Raw genomic sequence first — 23,361 nt, 5'->3', positions numbered from 1 at the left:
TCGGTAAGTAAATTCTTATTTTCTCTGACGTCCTAAGTGGATGCTGGGGACTCCGTCAGGACCATGGGGATTATACCAAAGCTCCCAAACGGGCGGGAGAGTGCGGATGACTCTGCAGCACCGAATGAGAGAACTCCAGGTCCTCCTCAGTCAGGGTGTGCCCCTGACCAAGTATCAGCTCGGCAAAGTTGTAAAGCCGAGACCCATCGGGCAGCCGCCCAAGATGAGCCCACCTTCCTTGTGGAATGGGCATTTACATATTTTGGCTGTGGCAGGCCTGCCACAGAATGTGCAAGCTGAATTGTACTACACATCCAACTAGCAATCGTCTGCTTAAAAGCAAGAGCACCCAGTTTGTTGGGTGCATACAGGATAACAGCAAGTCAGTTTTCCTGACTCCAGCCGTCCTGGAAACTATATCTTCAGGGCCCTGACAACATCTAGCAACTTGGAGTCCTCCAAGTCCCTAGTAGCCGCAGGTACCACAATAAGCTGGTTCGGGTGAAACACTGACACCACCTTAGGGAGAAACTGGGGATGAGTCCGCAGCTCTGCCCTGTCCGAATGGACAATCAGATATGGGCTTTTTTGAGACAAACGCCGCCAATTCTGACACTCGCCTGGCCGAGGCCAGGGCCAACAGCATGGTCACTTTCCCTGTGAGATATTTCAAATCCACAGATTTGAGCGGTTTAAACCAATGTGATTTTAGGAATCCCAGAACTACGTTGAGATCCCACAGTGCCACTGGAGGCACAAAAGGGGGTTGTATATGCAGTACTCCCTTGACAAACTTCTGGACTTCAGGAACTGAAGCCAATTCTTTCTGGAAGAAAATCGACAGGGCCGAAATTTGAACCTTAATGGACCCCAATTTGAGGCCCATAGACACTCCTGTTTGCAGGAAATGCAGGAAACGACCGAGTTGAAATTTCTTCATGGGGCCTTCCTGGCCTCACACCACGCAACATATTTTCGCCACATGTGGTGATAATGTTGTGCGGTCACCTCCTTCCTGGCTTTGACCAGGGTAGGAATGACCTCTTCCGGAATGCCTTTTTCCCTTAGGATCCGGCGTTCAACCGCCATGCCGTCAAACGCAGCCGCGGTAAGTCTTGGAACAGACATGGTACTTGCTGAAGCAAGTCCCTTCTTAGCGGCAGAGGCCATGAGTCCTCTGTGAGCATCTCTTGAAGTTCCGGGTACCAAGTCCTTCTTGGCCAATCCGGAGCCACGAGTATAGTTCTTACTCCTCTACGTCTTATAATTCTCAATACCTTAGGTATGAGAAGCAGAGGAGGGAAGACATACACCGACTGGTACACCCACGGTGTTAAAAGAACGTCCACAGCTATTGCCTGAGGGTCTTTTGACCTGGCGCAATACTTGTCAAGTTTTTTGTTCAGGCGGGACGCCATCATGTCCACCTTTGGTCTTTTCCAACGGTTCACAATCATGTGGAAGACTTCCCGATGAAGTCCCCACTCTCCCGGGTGGAGGTTGTGCCTGCTGAGGAAGTCTGCTTCCCAGTTGTCCACTCCCGGAATGAACACTGCTGACAGTGCTATCACATGATTTTCCGCCCAGCGAAAAATCCTTGCAGTTTCTGCCATTGCCCTCCTGCTTCTTGTGCCGCCCTGTCTGTTTACGTGGGCGACTGCCGTGATGTTGTCCCACTGGATCAATACCGGCTGACCTTGAAGCAGAGGTCTTGCTAAGCTTAGAGCATTGTAAATTGCCCTTAGCTCCAGTATATTTATGTGGAGAAAAATCTCCAGACTTGATCACACTCCCTGGAAATTTTTTCCCTGTGTGACTGCTCCCCAGCCTCTCAGGCTGGCCTCCTTGGTCACCAGCATCCAATCCTGAATGCCGAATCTGCGGCCCTCTAGAAGATGAGCACTCTGTAACCACCACAGGAGAGACACCCTTGTCCTTGGAGATAGGGTTATCCGCTGATGCATCTGAAAATGCGATCCGGACCATTTGTCCAGCAGATCCCACTGAAAAGTTCTTGCGTGGAATCTGCCGAATGGAATCGCTTCGTAATAAGCCACCATTTTTCCCAGGACTCTTGTGCAATGATGCACTGACACTTTTCCTGGTTTTAGGAGGTTCCTGACTAGCTCGGATAACTCCCTGACTTTCTCCTCCGGGAGAAACACCTTTTTCTGGACTGTGTCCAGAACCATCCCTAGGAACAGCAGACGTGTCGTCGGAAACGACTGCGATTTTGGATATTTAGAATCCACCCGTGCTGTCGTAGAACTACTTGAGATAGTGCTCCTCCGACTTCCAACTGTTCTCTGGACCTTGCCCTTATCAGGAGATCGTCCAAGTAAGGGATAATTAAGACGCCTTTGCTTTGAAGAAGAATCATCATTTCGGCCATTACTTTGGTAAAGACCCGGGGTGCCGTGGACAATCCAAACGGCAGCGTCTGAAACTGATAGTGACAGTTCCGTACCACGAACCTGAGGTACCCTTGGTGAGAAGGGCAATTTGGGACATGGAGGTAAGCATCCTTGATGTCCAGGGACACCATATAGTCCCCTTCTTCCTGGTTCGCTATCACTGCTCTGAGTGACTCCATCTTGATTTGAACCTTTGTATGTAAGTGTTCAAAGATTTCCCATTTAGAATAGGTCTCACCGAGCCGTCTGGCTTCAGTACCACAATATAGTGTGGAATAATACCCCTTTCCTTGTTGTAGGAGGGGTACTTTGATTATCACCTGCTGGGAATACAGCTTGTGAATTGTTTCCAATACTGCCTCCCTGTCGGAGGAAGACGTTGGTAAAGCAGACATCAGGAGCCTGCGAGGGGGAGACGTCTCGAATCTCCAGTCTGTACCCCTGGGATACTACTTGTAGGATCCAGGGGTCCACTTGCGAGTGAGCCCACTACGCGCTGAAACTCTTGAGACGACCCCCCACCGCACTTGAGTCCGCTTGTACGGCCCCAGCGTCATGCTGAGGACTTGGCAGAAGCTGTGGAGGGCTTCTGTTCCTGGGAATGGGCTGCCTGCTGCAGTCTTCTTCCCTTTCCTCTATCCCTGGGCAGATATGACTGGCCTTTTGCCCGCTTGCCCTTATGGGGACGAAAGGACTGAGGCTGAAAAGACGGTGTCTTTTTCTGCTGAGATGTGATTTGGGGTAAAAAAGGTGGATTTTCCAGCTGTTGCAGAGGCCACCAGATCCGATGGACCGACCCCAAATAACTCCTCCCCTTTATACGGCAATACTTCCATGTGCCGTTTGGAATCTGCATCACCTGACCACTGTCGTGTCCATAAACATCTTCTGGCAGATATGGACATCGCACTTACTCTTGATGCCAGAGTGCAAATATCCCTCTGTGCATCTCGCATATATAGAAATGCATCCTTTAAATGCTCTATAGTCAATAAAATACTGTCCCTGTCAAGGGTATCAATATTTTCAGTCAGGGAATCCGACCAAGCCACCCCAGCGCTGCACATCCAGGCTGAGGCGATCGCTGGTCGCAGTATAACACCAGTATGTGTGTATATACCTTTTTAGGATAATTTTCCAGCCTCTCAGCTGGCTCCTTGAGGGCGGCCCTATCTGGAGACGGTACCGCCACTTGTTTTGATAAGCGTGTGAGCGCCTTATCCACCCTAAAGGGTGTTTCCCAACGCGCCCTAACTTCTGGCGGGAAAGGGTATACCGCCAATAATTTTCTATCGGGGGAAACCCACGCATCATCACACACTTCATTTAATTTATCTGATTCAGGAAAAACTACAGGTAGTTTTTTCACACCCCACATAACACCCTTCTTGTGGTACTTGTAGTATCAGAAATATGTAACACCTCCTTCATTGCCCTTAACATGTAACGTGTGGCCCTAAAGGAAAATACGTTTGTTTCTTCACCGTCGACACTGGAGTCAGTGTCTGTGTCTGTGTCGACCGACTGAGGTAAATGAGCGTTTTACAGCCCCTGACGGTGTTTGAGACGCCTGGACAGGTACTAATTTGTTTGCCGGCCGTCTCATGTCGTCAACCGACCTTGCAGCGTGTTGACATTATCACGTAATTCCTTAAATAAGCCATCCATTCCGGTGTCGACTCCCTAGAGAGTGACATCACCATTTCAGGCAATTTCTCCGCCTCCTCACCAACATCGTCCTCATACATGTCGACACACACGTACCGACACACAGCACACACACAGGGAATGCTCTGATAGAGGACAGGACCCCACTAGCCCTTTGGGGAGACAGAGGGAGAGTTTGCCAGCACACACCAAAAACGCTATAATTATACAGGGACAACCTTTATATAAGTGTTTTTCCCTTATAGCATTTTAATATATATATATACATATCGCCAAATAAGTGCCCCCCCTCTCTGTTTTAACCCTGTTTCTGTAGTGCAGTGCAGGGGAGAGCCTGGGAGCCTTCCCACCAGCATTTCTGTGAGGGAAAATGGCGCTGTGTGCTGAGGAGAATAGGCCCCGCCCCCTTTTCGGCGGGCTTCTTCTCCCGTTTTTCTGAGACCTGGCAGGGGTTAAATACATCCATATAGCCCCCAGGGGCTATATGTGATGTATTTTTAGCCAGAATAAGGTACTATCATTGCTGCCCAGGGCGCCCCCCCCCAGCGCCCTGCACCCTCAGTGACCGCTGCTATGAAGTGTGCTGACAACAATGGCGCACAGCTGCAGTGCTGTGCGCTACCTTATGAAGACTGAAGAGTCTTCTGTCGCCGTTTCTGGACCTTCACTTTTCGGCATCTGCAAGGGGGGTCGGCGGCGCGGCTCCGGGACGAACCCCAGGGTGAGACCTGTGTTCCGACTCCCTCTGGAGCTAATGGTGTCCAGTAGCCTAAGAAGCCAATCCATCCTGCACGCAGGTGAGTTCACTTCTCTCCCCTAAGTCCCTCGTAGCAGTGAGCCTGTTGCCAGCAGGACTCACTGAAAATAAAAAACCTAAAAAACTTTTACTCTAAGCAGCTCTTTAGGAGAGCCACCTAGATTGCACCCTTCTCGGCCGGGGACAAAAATCTAACTGAGGCTTGGAGGAGGGTCATAGGGGGAGGAGCCAGTGCACACCACCTGATCCTAAAGCTTTTACTTTTGTGCCCTGTCTCCTGCGGAGCCGCTAATCCCCATGGTCCTGACGGAGTCCCCAGCATCCACTTAGGACGTCAGAGAAAATAAATTGAAGAAAACTCTCTGGAGCTCAGAAATGTGCATCCTCTCCTGAGGGCACTTTTTTCTAAACTGCTTGCGGGAGGGGGCATAGAGGGGAGGAGCCAGAATACCCAGATGAAGAAATTTAAAGTGCACTGACTCCTTTGGCCCACGTCTATACCACATCGTACTAGATTCCCCAATATCCCTTATGGATGCTAGAGAAATGCTGTGCATCACTGTAACCAATCTACAAGTTCTTGGCTGCTCTTTAATTGAAATATTGGGCTTGCAATGGATGTTATCTCTATTCAAGTTTGCAAGTATGGGTTTGTAGGGGAAGGGATGGGGGACTGGAGAATTTCTCTCTGCAATGCATGCCTGACAATTGTGGAGGTTGTTTGTGCGATATATGAATGTCACTTAAGGGTATGCACTATACATACATAGGAAATTTAGAGAATACTCCTTCTTTGACAATGAATATTCTAATTATTGTAGCTATGATCCCGTACACACATTATATTATGTAACCTCATCAACATAAACATTTTGCGCTTTGCATGGCCCATATTTTGCATGTACAGCTACTGCCAACACATTTGCTGGGCTGAAGATCCCATGTCCCACAACTGAAAGCATGGAATGGCTCTTACTATCCACATGCAGCATAGAAACCATAAACACTCCTTCATTTTGGCCTACCTTCTACTCTGACAACAGGACAGGCCTCAGTCGTCCTCCACAGAAAGACATATTCACAGTCATCTTGCTCTTGGAACACAGGGGATCCCTAATTGAATATAAAAAATGTATAATTATTAGTAAAGAAATGCTGTGTAGCACATACATTAGAAAAAACAATATTACACACAAAATAGTTAAAATTATTCATAAACTGTAAATATTGTTTTGTTTTACAACAATGTTTTGTTTATTATTAATATCAGCATTCATTTCTAAATTGCTACACTGCTGTGCTGTGCCAGACAGATTATGAGGGGGTCATTCAAATACGCGTAGTCAATAACCACGGATAATTGTATCGCTAGGAGCTATCCAATTAGTCTTGATAAGTCGGCACATATCCTCCAATGCCAGCACTAATTGGGCATAATCTACAATAAGTGCCATTAAAATACATAGGTCCCACGAAAAGCCAAGGACCTATGTATTCTCGCACGAAAAAAGGAAGTTTTTCGCACAAATTTAATTGGATAGAGGTGAGGGAAAAAAACACGAAAATATACGTTAGGAGAAATACCGTTATCAACGGTAAGTTCTTACCATAAGTCCACAGGTTCCACAGTATAACAATGGGATATGATGGAGCAACAGTGGATTTCCACCAATCAGTCAAAGCTTTCCGGCCTCCCAGCATGCAACGGGCCCGTCCATATATCCCCACCCCCTGGCTCAGGCAAATCAGTTGTATTCCAAAGCAGAAGGCAGGAGCATCATGTAGAACCCTAATCAGGCGAGAACACACATGCACACCCTTCCGTACAAGAAGGAAGAGGTTACTGAGTAAAAAGGATCCTCAAATCAGGTGCGTCAGGGATACCTGTGGAACCTGTGGACTTAGGAGAAAATAAGATTTTACTTACCGGTAAATCTATTTCTCGTAGTCCGTAGTGGATGCTGGGAACTCCGTAAGGACCATGGGGAATAGCGGCTCCGCAGGAGACTGGGCACAACTAAAGAAAGCTTTTAGGTCACCAGGTGTGCACTGGCTCCTCCCACTATGACCCTCCTCCAAGCCTCAGTTAGGACAATGTGCCCGGACGAGCTGACATAATAAGGAAGGATTTTGAATCCCGGGTAAGACTCTTACCAGCCACACCAATCACACCGTATAACTCGTGATACTATACCCAGTTTAACAGTATGAAAACAACTGAGCCTCTCAACAGATGGCTCAACAATAACCCTTTAGTTAACAATAACTATGTACAAGTATTGCAGACAATCCGCACTTGGGATGGGCGCCCAGCATCCACTACGGACTACGAGAAATAGATTTACCGGTAAGTAAAATCTTATTTTCTCTGACGTCCTAGTGGATGCTGGGAACTCCGTAAGGACCATGGGGATTATACCAAAGCTCCCAAACGGGCGGGAGAGTGCGGATGACTCAGCAGCACCGAATGAGAGAACTCAAGGTCCTCCTCAGCCAGGGTATCAAATTTGTAGAATTTTGCAAACGTGTTTGCCCCTGACCAAGTAGCAGCTCGGCAAAGTTGTAAAGCCAAGACCCCTCGGGCAGCCGCCCAAGATGAGCCCACCTTCCTTGTGGAATGGGCTTTTACTGATTTAGGATGCGGCAGTCCAGCCGCAGAATGCGCCAGCTGAATTGTGCTACAAATCCAGCGAGCAATAGTCTGCTTAGAAGCAGGAGCACCCAGTTTGTTGGGTGCATACAGGATAAATAGCGAGTCAGTTCTCCTGACTCTAGCCGTCCTGGAAACATAAATTTTCAAGGCCCTGACTACGTCCAGTAACTTGGATACCTCCAAGTCCCTAGTAGCCGCAGGCACCACAATAGGTTGGTTCAAGTGAAAAGCTGATACCACCTTAGGGAGAAACTGGGGACGAGTCCTCAATTCTGCCCTATCCATATGGAAAATCAGATAAGGGCTTTTACATGACAAAGCCGCCAATTCTGACACACGCCTGGCTGAAGCCAAGGCCAATAACATGACCACTTTCCACGTGAGATATTTTAGATCCACGGTTTTAAGTGGCTCAAACCAATGTGATTTTAAGAAACTCAACACCACGTTGAGATCCCAAGGTGCCACTGGAGGCACAAACGGGGGCTGAATATGCAGCACTCCTTTCACAAACGTCTGAACTTCAGATAGTGAAGCTAGTTCTTTCTGGAAGAAAATCGACAGAGCCGAGATCTGTACCTTAATGGAGCCTAATTTCAGGCCCATAGTCACTCCTGCTTGTAGGAAATGCAGAAATCAACCTAGTTGAAATTCCTCTGTTGGGGCCTTTTTGGCCTCACACCAAGCAACATACTTCCGCCATATGCGGTGATAATGCTTTGCAGTTACATCTTTCCTGGCTTTAATCAGCAACTTCCTCCGGAATGCCCTTTTTCTTCAGGATCCGGTGTTCAACCGCCATGCCGTCAAACGCAGCCGCGGTAAGTCTTGGAACAGACAGGGCCCCTGCTGCAGCAGGTCCTGTCTGAGCGGCAGAGGCCATGGGTCCTCTGAGATCATCTCTTGAAGTTCCGGGTACCACGCTTGTCTTGGCCAATCCGGAACCACGAGTATTGTTCTTACTCCTCGTGTTCTTATTATTCTCAGTACCCTTGGTATGAGAGGCAGAGGAGGGAACACAAACTGACTGGTACACCCACGGTGTCACTAGAGCGTCCACAGCTATCGCCTGAGGGTCCCTTGCCCTGGCGCAATATCTCTCTAGTTTTTTGTTTAGGCGGGACGCCATCATGTCCACCTGTGGCCGTTCCCATCGATTTACAATCAGCGTGAAGACTTCTGGATGAAGTCCCCACTCTCCCGGGTGGAGGTCGTGCCTGCTGAGAAAGTCTGCTTCCCAGTTGTCCACTCCCGGAATGAACACTGCTGACAGTGCTAGTACGTGATTTTCCGCCCATCGGAGAATCCTTGTGGCTTCAGCCATTGCTATCCTGCTTCTTGTGCCGCCCTGTCTTTACATGGGCGACTGCCGTGATGTTGTCTGACTGGATCAGTACCGGCTGGTGCAGAAGCAGGGATTTTGCCTGACTTAGGGCATTGTAAATGGCCCTTAGTTCCAGAATATATATGTGTAGGGAAGTCTCCTGACTCGACCACAGCCCTTGGAAGTTTCTTCCCTGTGTGACTGCCCCCCAGCCTCGAAGGCTGGCGTCCGTGGTCACCAGGACCCAGTCCTGTATGCCGAATCTGCGGCCCTCTAGAAGATGAGCACTCTGCAGCCACCACAGCAGAGACACCCTGGTTCTTGGAGACAGGGTTATTAGGCGATGCATCTGAAGATGCGATCCGTACCATTGGTCCAACAGGTCCCACTGAAAGATTCTGGCATGGAACCTGCCGAAAGGAATTGCTTCGTAAGAAGCCACCATCTTTCCCAGGACCCGCGTGCAGTGATGCACCTATACCTGTTTTGGTTTCAGGAGGTCTCTGACTAGAGATGACAGCTCCTTGGCTTTCTCCTCCGGGAGAAACACTTTTTTCTGGACTGTATCCAGAATCATACCCAGGAACAGTAGACGTGTCGTCGGAACCAGCTGTGATTTTGGAATATTCAGAATCCAACCGTGCTGGTGTAGCACCTCCTGAGACATTGCTACTCCCACCAACAACTGCTCCTTGGACCTCGCCTTTATTAGGAGATCGTCCAAGTACGGGATAATTAAAACTCCCTTTCTTCGAAGGAGTATCATCATTTCCGCCATTACCTTGGTAAACACCCTCGGTGCCGTGGAGAGTCCAAACGGCAGCGTCTGGAATTGGTAATGGCAATCCTGTACCACAAATCTGAGGTACTCCTGGTGAGGATAGTAAATGGGGACATGCAGGTAAGCATCCTTGATGTCCAGGGATACCATGTAATCCCCCTCGTCCAGGCTTGCAATAACCGCCCTGAGCGATTCCATCTTGAACTTGGATTTTTTTATGTATGTGTTCAAGGATTTCAAATTTAAAATGGGTCTCACCGAACCGTCCGGTTTCGGTACCACAAACAGTGTGGAATAGTAACCCCGTCCTTGTTGAAGTAGGGGCACCTTGACTATCACCTGCTGGGAATACAGCTTGTGAATTGCCTCTAGCACAGCCTCCCTGCCTGAGGGAGTTGTCGGCAAGGCAGATTTGAGGAAACGGCGGGGGGGAGATGCCTCGAATTCCAGCTTGTACCATCGCTGACATTTTTGAGGCGGCCCCCCACCGTACCTGGCTACGCCTGTGGAGCCCCCGCGTCATGCGGTGGACTCAGAGGAAGCGGGGGAAGAATTTTGATTCTGGGAACTGGCTGACTGGTGCAGCTTTTTCCCTCTTCCCTCGTCTCTGTGCAGAAAGGAAGCGCCTTTTCTTGCTTTTCTGAAGCCGAAAGGACTGTACCTGATAATACAGTGCTTTCTTAGGCTGTGAGGAAACCTGAGGTAAAATTTCTTCTTCCCAGCTGTTGCTGTGGATACGAGGTCCCAGAGACCATCCCCAAACAATTCCTCACCCTTATAAGGCTCTATGTGCCTTTTAAAGTCAGCATCACCTGTCCAGTGTCGGGTCTCTAATACCCTCCTGACAGAATGGACATTGCATTAATTCTGGATGCCAGCCGGCAAAATATCCCTCTGTGCATCCCTCATATATAAGACAACGCTTTTAATATGTTCGCAAAATAGTATCCCTGTTTGACAGGGTCACAGACCACGCTGCAGCAGCACTATCTGCAGGTCTCAGTCTAGTACCTGAGTGTGTAAATACAGACTTCAGGATAGCCTCCCGCTTTTTATCAGCAGGTACCTTCAAAGTGGCCGTATCCTAAGACGGCAGTGCCACCTTTTTTGACAAACGTGTGAGCGCCTTATCCACCCTAGGGGATATCTCACAGCGTAACTTATCCTCTGGCGGGAAAGGGTACGCCATCAGTAACTTTTTAGAAATTACCAGTTTCTTATCGGGGGAACCCACACTTTTTCACACTTCATTCACTCATTTGATGGGGGAACAAAACACTGCCTGCTTTTTCTCCCCAAACATAAAACCCTATTTTAGTGGTACTTGGGTTAATGTCTGTAACACATTTTTTATTGCCGGGATCATGTAACGGATGTTCCTAGTGGATTGTGTATATGTCTCAACCTCGTCGACACTGGAGTCAAACTCCGTGTCGACATCTGTGTCTGCCATCTGAGGGAGCGGGCGTTTTTGAGCCCCTGATGGCCTTTGAGACGCCTGGGCAGGCGCGGGCTGAGAAGCCGGCTGTCCCATAGCTGTTACGTCATCCAGCCTTTTATGTAAGGAGTTGACACTGTCGGTTTTTACCTTCCACCTATCCATCCACTTTGGTGTCGGCCCCACAGGGGGCGACATCACATTTATCGGCATCTGTTCTGCCTCACATAAGCCTCCTCATCAAACGTGTCGACACAGCCGTACCGACACACCGCACACACACAGGGAATGCTCTGACTGAGGACAGGACCCCACACAGCCCTTTGGGGAGACAGAGAGAGAGTATGCCAGCACACACCAGAGCGCTATATAATTTAGGGATTAACACTATATTGAGTGAATTTTTCCCAATAGCTGCTTGTATATACAATATTGCGCCTAAATTTAGTGCCCCCCCTCTCTTTTTAACCCTTTGAGCCTGCAAGCTACAGGGGAGAGCCTGGGGAGCTGTCTTCCAGCTATACTGTGAAGAGAAAATGGCGCCAGTGTGCTGAGAGATAGCTCCGCCCCTTTTTTGCGGGCTTTTCTCCCGCTTTTTTATGGATTCTGGCAGGGGTATTTATCACATATATAGCCTCTGGGGCTATATATTGTGGTATTTTTGCCAGCTAAGGTGTTTTTATTGCTGCTCAGGGCGCCCCTCCCTAGCGCCCTGCACCCTCAGTGACCGGAGTGTGAAGTGTGTATGAGGAGCAATGGCGCACAGCTGCAGTGCTGTGCGCTACCTTGGTGAAGACTGATGTCTTCTGCCGCCGATTTTCTGGACCTCTTCTTGCTTCTGGCTCTGTAAGGGGGACGGCGGCGCGGCTCCGGGAACGAACACCAAGGACGGGTCCTGCGGTCGATCCCTCTGGAGCTAATGGTGTCCAGTAGCCTAAGAAGCCCAAGCTAGTTGCAAGCAGGTAGGTTCGCTTCTTCTCCCCTTAGTCCCTCGCTGCAGTGAGCCTGTTGCCAGCAGGTCTCACTGTAAAATAAAAAACCTAATTATATACTTTCTTTCTAGAAGCTCAGGAGAGCCCCTAGTGTGCATCCAACCTCGGCCGGGCACAAAATCTAACTAACTGAGGCTTGGAGGAGGGTCATAGTGGGAGGAGCCAGTGCACACCAGGTGACCTAAAAGCTTTCTTTAGTTGTGCCTAGTCTCCTGCGGAGCCGCTATTCCCCATGGTCCTTACGGAGTTCCCAGCATCCACTAGGACGTCAGAGAAATACAGTTATCAACGGTAAGTTCTTACCATAGCGTACATTTCTCCGGCAGGGTCCATAGGTTATCCACAGGATAACAATTGGATTTCCCAAAGCAGTTTAGTGGTGGGGGCGCTCCTGATGCCCAGGAGAATCCTTTGCCCGAATTCAGCATCGTGAGAGGCAAAGGTAACCAAGGCATAAAGTCTAAATGAATGTGTAAACGGAAGACCATATGGCTGCCTTACACACCTGTTCTGTTTAAGCACAACATTGTGCTGCCCATGAAGGACCTACCTTATGGGCTGTAACACACGCGCCGGTTTCTCCCGGATGGGAAAAGGCCGGACAAACTTTGGCCGGCTTTTTGCCATCCGCGAGAAACCGGCAAAGTCTCTCATACACCACGGCTTTGAGCCGTGTGTGATGCTGTGCGCATGCGCATCATTAGACACGGCTTGTAAAAAAACCGTTGTGTGCGAAAGCTCCCCTTCACACACACGGTTCACTGACTGCAAAGCCAGCTCGGCAGCCGGACCTTCCAGTGGATAGCCGGGCCGGGGCCGTGCAGTGTGTAAGGACACTACTCCTCACACTGTTCATTACAATGCCGGCATGGTAAAAAGCCATCCGGCTTTTTCACGGCCGGCAAAAGCCGGCTCGTGTGTTTTAGCCCTATGAGTAGAGTGAACAGAGACATTAGCCGGAATAGGGAGATCAGTTTGAGAATATGCTTCGTCATCCGAAGTCATCTTGCCAGTGTCTGCTTACCAGCAGCCCATGCTTACCAGCAGCCCATCCCTCTCTTGTGAAATCCATAGAGAATGTAGAGAGAACATGCCTTTCTGATGACACTGGTACAATCTACGTAGAACCTTAAATGCACAGATCACGTCCAGCGATGCATCTCCCGAAGAAAAGGCCCGGAACCTAAAAGGCCGGGAAAACATTTTCTTTGTTAAGGTGGTACTTAGTCATCACCTTAGGAAGATACCCAGATCTAGTTCTGAGAACTACTTTATCTAGATAAACAATCAGAAATGGGGAACAATATGACAATATCCCTAAGTCTGATATTCTTCTAGTTGACGCCCTAGTCAGTAGAAAAGACACTTTAGCTGTCAACCATTTATAATCCACATTATTAAGTGGTTCAAATGGGGCAACTTGAAGGGCTTTCAGGACTAAACAAGTCCCACGGCACTGTAGGAGAAACAGCCAAAGGTTGAATGCACAGCATACCCTGGAAAAAAGTATGCACATCCTGTAAGTTGGTCATTTACTTTTGGAACTCTACAGTCAATGCCGCCCCTTGTTCTCTCAAGGAAGCCATCCATTACTATTTGAAGGAATGCTAAGACCCTGGGAACTCTGAAAAAAAATTGGGGTCCCATCACCTACAGCACCTGGCATTCGCAGATGTCTCTCAACCAAGCACTCACCAGGCCCCTCACTGCATAGCTTCCAAGATCTGGTGATCTTGGGAATATCCAGTGTGGTGTGGCTGTAGATTTTCTTTCACTGCACCCATGAATATAGGCTTGCCATATTTGGTGACAAATATGAGCTAAGGAAGGTTTCCTTGCGCTGAACAATGTTTGAAAGTATCCTCTTGACCTCAGGATAGAGGTTTCAATGGCCACGCTGTCAAAGACAGTCGATCCACATGTCTGTGATAACCAGGACCCTGCGTTAGTAGGTCTGAACGTTGAGGGAGCAGAAGTAGAGCATCCATTGCCATTCTCTGCTGGTCTTGCGGTTTAAACTTTCTCACCACCCTGGGTAATAGGGTAATTAGAGGAAAATCCATCCGCCAGATGAAGGTCCTATCTCACCAATAAGGCATCCACAACGATCGCCCTGGGATCCTTTGTTCTTGACCCGTATGTGACCACTTTGTTGTTCAACTAAGACGCTATGAGATATATCTCTAGCAAGCACCTCTTGCTTGAGTCCGGAGATCTCTGGGTGTAGCGCCCATTTACTTCCGTGAATGGTGTGTCGACTTGAGAAAGTCCATTTACCCGTTTAGGATTCCCGGAATGAGAACGGCGGATAAGGTTGGATGATGAAGTCCTGCCCACTTAGGTATGAGACTTACCTTCTTCATTACTTTTCGGCTGAGAGTTCCTCCCTGATGTTGAGGTACACTACTGCCGTCACTTTGTCCGAGCGGAATTGGACTGGTTTTCACTGAAGACTGTCCGGTGCCTACACTGGTGCCCTGTATATGGACCGAGGTTTCAACCTTTATCGATAGACAGCTCTTTGGGAACACAATCTTCCTGACACTGATCCTAATGTCAGAATCTTCCCAATCTATCAAAAGGATTTTCCTTTGTCCAGCTGGGATGTCTGTAGCCACCAGGCTAATGACCTTCTTACGATAAAAGTAAGTACCATAGACCGTCTTTATTATCTGATGCAATCCACTAATATTTACAACACCTTGTATTCCCAGCTGGTCCCTCCAGGTACCAACGAGGCCCACACTGCTGATCTTCCATGAGCCGATGAAATCTGGGCATATCCAGTGTAGTGTGACTGTATATTCTACTTGGTAAAAATCAGACGCTGCAGAGACCTAGAGTGGAAATGTGCATACTCCCTCCTGTCGACGCAGATACCATCAAACCCATCCCCGCATTGCTGCGTGAATGGATACCGTTTGACTGTGTGGCGAGTCCTGAATCCTATAGTGAACCCTGGATATCTTCTTGTGAGGTAAAAAATTACTCTCTGCAGACCTGATCCAGTACAGCCCCCAAGTGAGTCATCCGATGTGACGAAACTGGAGATGATTTTCCCCAAGTTATGAGTCACTTGCCCCTGCAAACACGTTATTGCTGTTGACGATGACAAAGAGCAATCTCTGTGACTGTGCCAGGATTAAAAGATCGTCTAGGTATGGGGAAAAAACCTTAAACCCTTCTGGCAGAGATAAGGTGTTATTACCCCCATATACCTGGTAAATACTTTGGGGACTGCGGCTAACCCAAAGGGTAAGGCCTAGAACTGAAAATGCTGTCTGGAGGATAGCAAACCTTGGATAACACTGATGGACAGTGGTCTAGGAACATGTAGGTAAGCACCCTGTGTATCCAGGGATACCATAAAACCCCCTGGCTCCATGCCACACATAAGGAACATAACGATTCCATGTTTCCAAATGCATTTGTTCAGCATTTTAGGATAGAACATAAGCCGAAATGACCCATTTGGCTTCCGACTCAAACCAGATTGAAGTAAAACCTTTTTTGCCAGAGGAACTGGAATGACTATTCCTGACCGAAGCAATTTATGACCTGCTTCTTGCAAAGCCATGGCCCTCGACTCTAGCCGTGACAGGCTGTCCTGAAGGCAAAAGCATAACTTGAGATACCGTGTCAGATCTGTGTGACCTGAGGAAGTCTGCCCCCCAACCTGGGTTCTCTCAGACGGAGCCCACATCATCAGACTGATGGTTTAATTTATCTACAGCACCTGGTATTCGCTGATGGTCTCCCATCCGAGTACTAACCAGGCCCAACACTGTAGATCTTCTGGTAGCCCAATGCTTTCCTAGTCTCCGACTTGCTAGATACCAAAAAGGGCCGAAATGCAGAACTTTTAGGTTTGAACTGTATGTGGAAGGAACCTGACCTTCTTGGAGTCTGCTTCTGACTGCAGAATATCTGTCAATTCTTACCAAAAATAATATTTTCAGAAAAAGACAATGATTCCAAAACCTTCCTAGATTCTGAATCAGCTTCCACGTACCCAGATAAACTGCTCTACGAGCAGGAATAGTTAGGGCTGATGCCCTGGAGTAATATTTTGCCCATATCCAATGCTTCCTGGAACATTGCAGTTTTTTATATGAGCCATATGAGATTCTTGCTCTACTGAAAAATCTCCTTCCATTGCATCAGCCCAGGCAACCACTGCCTTTGTCATTCAAGCCGAAGCCAAGGCTTGGCCTCATGACTGCCCCAGACAGGAAAAATGTTTTTTTGTTTTGTTTTGTTTTTTAACCCATCCACTCTCCTATCTGTGATGATGAAAGCAAAGCTAATGTAGATTATTCGTATCTACTCTAGGGAGCCACCTCACCTTTTTTAAACAATCCCCAGCTGGAAGCGGATCATAGGAATTCCATTTCTTAGGAATTCTACATTTTTATTGGGCGTAGCCCAAGCTTCTTCCATGATTTCCATCAGCTGATCTGACCCTGGAAACTCAGGTTTTGGGATGTTTAAACACAGGTACCTTGGTTTTTAACACAGGCTCTGCTGTATCCTCTAAGGATAAGATGGCTTTATTGCTTTAATTAACTCAACTATATTCCAGAGCTGAGACCTACCTCTTTTTCATATGATGAAGTAGAATAAATTAGGCTTTCATCTTCTGATGAATCTATACAATGTGTAGCCTGTGAGGGTGAAGGTTTACTTACCACTGGTTCTGAGAAGCTGCTGCTGCGTGTAAGGGCTAATAGTGTAACCCTGTCCCTGGTATAGGATTTTTGGGGGATTACCCATTTAACTTATTGGATAAAGCTTGTGCAAAGATAGCCAAAGGTGGATACACTTGTACCTGCATCCACCTTGTATCCTTGCTAAGCTAAAACATTATGCATACAAGCCATCCTAAACCAGATCATAAGAGGATAATACAGCTTTTCAAAACAAACATGATATGAGTGTCCTCACCACTGCCGCTTTAATACATGATAAATAATCAGCACTTCCACAGTGTACTACACAATTTTGTGACTGTAATCACTTTAACCTTTTCTATTTAAAATGATATCCATTCGACCCTACTCATGCACCAGCATTGAGGATCTGCAAAATAAACTGACAATATATAGTAAAGTCAGCCTTATACTAGCAGTCAGTCACATGTTATACATTAGTATAATAAGCAATATGAGTACATCATCAACTACAATAATATTTAAAGTATGTAGGAGAACACATTTACTGAATCATGTTTAACAGATCTAACGTATTCAGACGCAATGCGAAAGAAACAACAGTAATGGTACACAGACTCATATGCAATATGCACTTATCTAACTATTCGTACTCAAAAGGTAGATAGAGATTTAGTGCTGTATTACCCGTACTCAGAGTGAGATACAGGGAGACTCACCCCGCTTCCAAGATCGATCATACGTTAGCGAACGCTGAGTGGATCCAGGTGCTACTAGTGTACACTGCCGCTCCCTGAACTTAGTGAACACAGACGCTCCGGTAACACAGCCGCCTATGCTGCGACCGGACCCCTCGTGCGACCGGGTCCCCTCGTGGTAGCAATCAGTGAACACAGACACACCGGTCACACAGCTGCCTACGCTGCGACCGGGCCCCCTCGTGGTAGCGTCGGAGACGGAAGCGAGGAAACAGTTCATGGCGGGAGACTCGACGGAAACTGGTCATGAACCGGGGGGAGGGGTGACCAGGAGAGCGTCTGACTCCCCCTGCTGACATCAACCCTAGGGATCGCTGCCTCATGCTATTACTGGAGCCTATGATCCCTAAGGCCTAGTGCTGGAGCACCTGTGGTGGCGGCGCGTCAGCTACTCTTTGGTAGTCTCCTTCCCAAAACAGTGCAGCTGTGTCCATATTCCTCTTCTAAGTGGAACCGATGCCTCTGGCCACAGCCTGGTAACGTCTGATGGACCTGCTAGTATATATCCGACACAGACTGCTGCCGAAACAGCACTGCACTCATGGGTAAGCGGTGTCACGACCCGGCGGAGAGTTGTTGGAGCGACTCTTTCTAATATGCGTATAAGACGCTGTTTAGAAAGATCACTCAAACAATCAGTAAGACTATAAAAATAAAATAAGAAAGCTTAAGGCTACTAAAGAAAGAGCAGCCCTCTGACCATGGTCCGGCTCCTGCCGCACCAAACAAAAAACTGATTTGCCTGAGCCAGGGGGCGGGGATATATGGACGGGCCCATTGCATGCTAGGAGGCCGGAAAGCTTTGACTGATTGGTGCAAATCCGCTGTCGCTCCATCATATTCCATTGTTATCCTGTGGATAACCTGTGGGCCCTGCCGGAGAAAACACCCATTTTTCGTGGCCGTGGCACTAACGCCTGTCTGGGGCATTTGTCTGGGACACCGATGCCAGTAAACCTGGCCAGTGACTAGGGTGAAGCTCACAGTTAGTGATAGGGCCATTTGGGAACATTTTGTGAGGAGCTGAGGACCTTTGTCAGCGTTTACAATATGTATATATATATATATATATATATACACACACATATATATATATATATATATATATACACATATATATATATATATATATATATACATACATATATACACACACATATTGTGATCATTCCAAACTGTATTTTTTATAAACAGGGAATGTTGGTTTCAATTGTAGCAACATTTGATAAACTGACCAACTGGGCCAAAGTTTTTCCCAGCTGGTCAGTCCGTAAACATTTTAAATACAATATATATGTCAAACCATGATACAGTTACCCTCATTTGTACACGTCTTTATGTACACCCAGTCTTTTGGGTGAAGATCAGTTCCAAACAGTCGTGGCATACAACCATAAGAGTAAAAACACAAATATAGTGTGATGCAAAATCAACCCAAATTTTATAAAACAAGCATAGATTCATAAATAAGGAAACCAGTTTATTTGATAACCTGCTATAAGATGCTAATTTCTATGCAAGAAATAATAAAGAAATCCAGAAATTTCAAGTAGTGTCCAACAAGGAAAAACAAATGCGTTTCATCAATATTCCAGGCTTCATCCAATTTAAGATGCTTGGAATAGAGATAAAACACAGTAAATTTTGTTTTTTTCTTCTTACTGGACACTTCTTGAAATGTAAACTAGTTTTTAGATAAATATTTTGTTAAAACATATTACTGTTCACTATTTTTTCTTTACTTTTATGGCTGGATCCCCTGAACTTGATTGTTTGGAGCTGATCTTCTCCCAAAAGAGAGGGATGACATATAGACAGGTGTACAGTGGGTGCAACGTTATAATGATTGGGTCAGAGGCCATTTGCACACTTTAATAAGTGCATTACTATTGGTTTTGGAAATAAAACACTATGAGACATGTACCAAACACAGTCCTGATGTGCCATTATTATCGCTCATTCAAAAAGAGACGGAGCATTTGTGTTTTATGGGATGATGCAAATGTAATAGGTAGGACTTTGACGCAAGGATTTTAATTTTGCTGACATGCTCAGACCTACGACAGTGTTATAAAGCAATAAAAACTTAATTGGGGTAGTATGCTTAATAGGTAGATTACACACTATTTGCTGCATTAGTTTACATGGTTACTGAGATAATCGTACCAAAACGTGGTCACACTGAAAGTTAATCCGTGTAGAGTAACGCTTCGTATCTGTACATTTGTCCCCACTCATATAAACGATGGTGAGAGAACCATCAGCCTGGGCCTGGGGGCTCATCTGGATGACACCGAGATTAATGCTTTTATTGTCAGAAGTCTTCATGCAGGACCCCACTGCATTCCCTAAAGAGACCAATACAAATTAGGTGACAAGCTACAAAACAGACATTACACAGTTTAACGACCTGAATAAATTATCCATGGTTAATTACTGCATGCTAACTGATCTTCCGGGCTATTCAATTATACCCGCTGGCTGCATTTAATGTAGATTTTTGTTCGAGTTTGAGGGAGGCTTGAACAGAAACCAGTGCTAAATAACCCTGATCACGGGTGCCGCAAACGTGATAACCTAATGCTCCAGGAACTTATCCTGGATTCTGTAGGGTAATGCATGTTGATGGGTAATGTACCACCGAAGGTGTAATTGAAAAGCCCCAGGCGCTAAAGCCAGAGTCTACCAGTTTTTTCTGGTAGGGGAAAGTGACGCATCTAATTGAATCCGTCCAGAAGTGTTAGATTATTGGTGACCTAAATTATAATGCAAACCTCAATGCACATCTGTTAATAGCAATAAATCTATATATTTTACTTCTGGTGTCAGTGTGTTGCAAGGATAACCTCCGCAAAGTCATTAATTATAGGGTGCAAAAAGAAATAACAGATTGCCCACAGAAATGATTAAACGCCATGTGTAATGCTTGATGTGGGAATAGGGGCCAAGCTACCAGAGAAGAAGTATCACTTATCTTGCTGGAATAAACACACACCTAACACCTAGTTTATAGGGGTTGGGTTAGTGTGACCGGCGGTTGGGAGGCCGCCGGTCACAATACCAATGGCGGGATCCCGGCTTTTAGATGGCCGGCAGGGGGGGCGAGCGCAACGAAGCCCCTTGCTGAAACGCTGCGCTTGCCATGCAGCAGGCTCGGTGGCTCACTGCACTCGCCACAGGTTCTATTCCCACTCTATGGGCGTCTTGGACACGAGTAGGAATAGTCCCCGTTGGTCGGCATGACGACCATCGGGCTGGAGGCTGTTTGGGATCCCGGCGTCGGTATAGTGACCTGCTTCCCAATATAAGCCTATCTATTCATTTTTCAATATTTTTATTGTACCGCCAATGTATCCAGAGCATGATTCATCTAAACTTACCTTTGCATCCATGAGTGTATGGAACAGGTCTACATATATTGAGATAAAATGTTCTTTTTTTAGTTTGGTCAGATGAGTCAATAGCCGTCCATGACTCGTGGTCCAGTGTAAGGTCACTTAAATCATAAAAATTCCCTGAAGAATCTGGGAAAGAAATGGGAAGCATTAATGTTACAAGGAACAATCAAAACAACAACATAAACAACCCCTGAAAAACAAAATTTGCTGTAACCCACCAGTAACTTGGCAGTCAACAGGAGCTGGGGCACACGCCACTGCAGTTTTAAAATCAAAAATGGTGTCGTAGAGATGCGTTTCAGTGTTGATCTCCTCTCTCTTGAATGAAAGCTCGCCAGGATAGAGATCATCATTGCACACAAAATTTATTATAAATTTGTCTCCTTGCCCTGCAATGCAAAAATATAGAATTTGTGTTTACAGAGACTGTGCTTGTGTTTCATATCTTCTTATTTCTCAGATAACAGATTGGTCAGTGATGAAACAACAAATATCAGAATGGAAGGCTGTATATAAAGCTGCAGCATACAAGGTAAATAGAATGCGGCAGGTAGACAGGTGGGCAAGGTAACCTTTTATGATTGCAACCAACACCTAAAATGACCCCTGTGTGCATAGCATAGATCAGAGGTTCTCAAACTCGGTCCTCGGGGGCCCACACAGTGCATGTTTTGCAGGTCTCCTCGCAGAATCGCAAGTGAAATAATTAGCTCCACCTGTGGACCTTTTAAAATGTGTCAGTGAGTAATTAATACACCTGTGCACTTGCTGGGTTACCTGCAAAACATGCACTGTGTGGGCTCCCGAGGACCGAGTTTGAGAACCTCTGGCATAGATGGCTATCAAAGGACTCCATTTGAAAGAAATTTTATTTCATGCACATATGGATAGCTTTGAGATTCAGAAAGTCTATTTTAGGAAACTTGTAAGCACTTTATATAGTGATGGGGGCACATTTACACAACAAAAATTTTATGTTGAACTATACATCATTAACAGAACTGATAGGAGCTTTCAGAAGGGAGATGGACCTGCAGAAATGCCCCAATTTCATAACCTCGCCGCCCTAAATAGGAAGCACTCTTTGTGGATACCGAACTATAGAAATACAGGGATAACTGAGAAAGGCGGCTGCATGAAAGATCATTGTGTTTTATTAATCCAGAAAATCTGTTTCTTCCATTGTGCACATTGTGTATTTGTATAGTGTAAGTGCAACCACTTTATCAACTGAGTCCTGCCATCACCTGGAGGAGTGAAAAGATTTGAGAAGTCTGTGAGCAGGTATTATAATGGCTAATTTCAACGTGTTCATCAATATTTAAAAGCTTACGCCTCTTGCCTCCAGTGTCTTGGGTATGGACCCCTCTTTCTATACTGCTGAGGGCCCAATTTCGAAGCTGCAGGAGATCGCTCTTTCACTCCTGCTCTTGCCTGACCTTCCTAGTGCCAATGTTTAACACAATGGGACACTCTGGATACTGACTGCATCAGTGGCCTGGATCAGTGTGGTGATGCAGCAAGGGGGGCTCACTTGCTTTTCTTACTTGGAACATCTACGTGTGGATCAACTGGACCTCTAGAAGCCCGTAGGTAATGTTGGATGCAACTGGCCTCAAAAGTATAGTCTACATAGGAGGGGGAACTGCTGGAGACAATGGAGTCAGTCTCCACTGAGTTCCAGCCCTAAAGGGGATACTTCTCCTCCATTGTCCCAGCCAGCTTCCAGCCCAGGTAACCGGCAGCGGTTGCTGGATGATGCAGTGCAATGGTTGAGGGTCTTATTATAAGCCACAGCTGGCACTATCTGTACTGTTCCCCACCTGCTCCCAGTCAACCAGCGCAGCTCCGATTCCAAGACGAGGAGGTAGCTGCTTGCCTAACAGTGATAATCAGAAGGGACAAGAATAAGAAGGAAGTAGTGTCCCAGCAGGGGGCGGGACTACCCAGCAGAGTACAGCCCTGATTCCTGCACTGTAACATGCCAGATAAGAGGGATGGCGCTGCCAAAGCAGCCAAAGTCCTTATTTTGTAACAACTGCCGGTCTGTAAGGTATGAGGACAATAAAAGAGGATTTTGGTACTTACCGATAAATCAATTTCTCTGAATCCTCTAGGGGACACTGGAGTCCTATACAGTAGGGGTGTGAAGCTTGCAACCGGAGTGTTGGCACAATCTAAAATTAGCATTGTCTGCACAGCCGGCTCCTCCCCCTTCACATCTCTCCTCCCTCAGTTTTGAAAATTGGACTGAGAGAATAGGACATGATATTATAGCACATGGCACGGAACCGAACCGTACAACATATCAAACAGCATCCAAGAAACTCTTAACGAAAAACTAACGCTGTTTGTACGAACTGTTTGAACAAGAACTTTGAACACAGCAGGTTAGCAGGTTGACAGCACCGAGGCGGGCGTCCAGTGTCCCCTAGAGGATTCAGAGAAATGGATTTATCGGTAAGTACCAAAATCCTCTTTTCTCTTTCATCCACTAGGGGACACTGG

General features: G+C 46.8%; 1 protein-coding gene across 1 annotated transcript in view; it reads right to left on the bottom strand.

Moving 5' to 3' along the window:
- Positions 1-23,361, bottom strand: part of IGF2R (insulin like growth factor 2 receptor) — a 490,127-nt gene that overhangs the window by 224,163 nt on the left and 242,603 nt on the right. Inside the window, exons 23-26 of the mRNA XM_063917832.1 lie at positions 21,072-21,242; positions 20,836-20,979; positions 19,622-19,803; positions 5,865-5,952 (exon numbers count right to left, since the gene is read on the bottom strand). Of these exons, the coding sequence (XP_063773902.1) occupies positions 5,865-5,952; positions 19,622-19,803; positions 20,836-20,979; positions 21,072-21,242 (585 nt within the window). The remainder of the gene's footprint in view (positions 1-5,864; positions 5,953-19,621; positions 19,804-20,835; positions 20,980-21,071; positions 21,243-23,361) is intronic.

The sequence above is a fragment of the Pseudophryne corroboree genome, chromosome 4, assembly GCF_028390025.1.
Source record: "Pseudophryne corroboree isolate aPseCor3 chromosome 4, aPseCor3.hap2, whole genome shotgun sequence".
NCBI lineage: Eukaryota > Metazoa > Chordata > Amphibia > Anura > Myobatrachidae > Pseudophryne > Pseudophryne corroboree.
The sequence above is the reverse complement of the archived record's forward strand: the minus strand, read 5'-3'. Positions and strand labels throughout refer to the sequence as shown.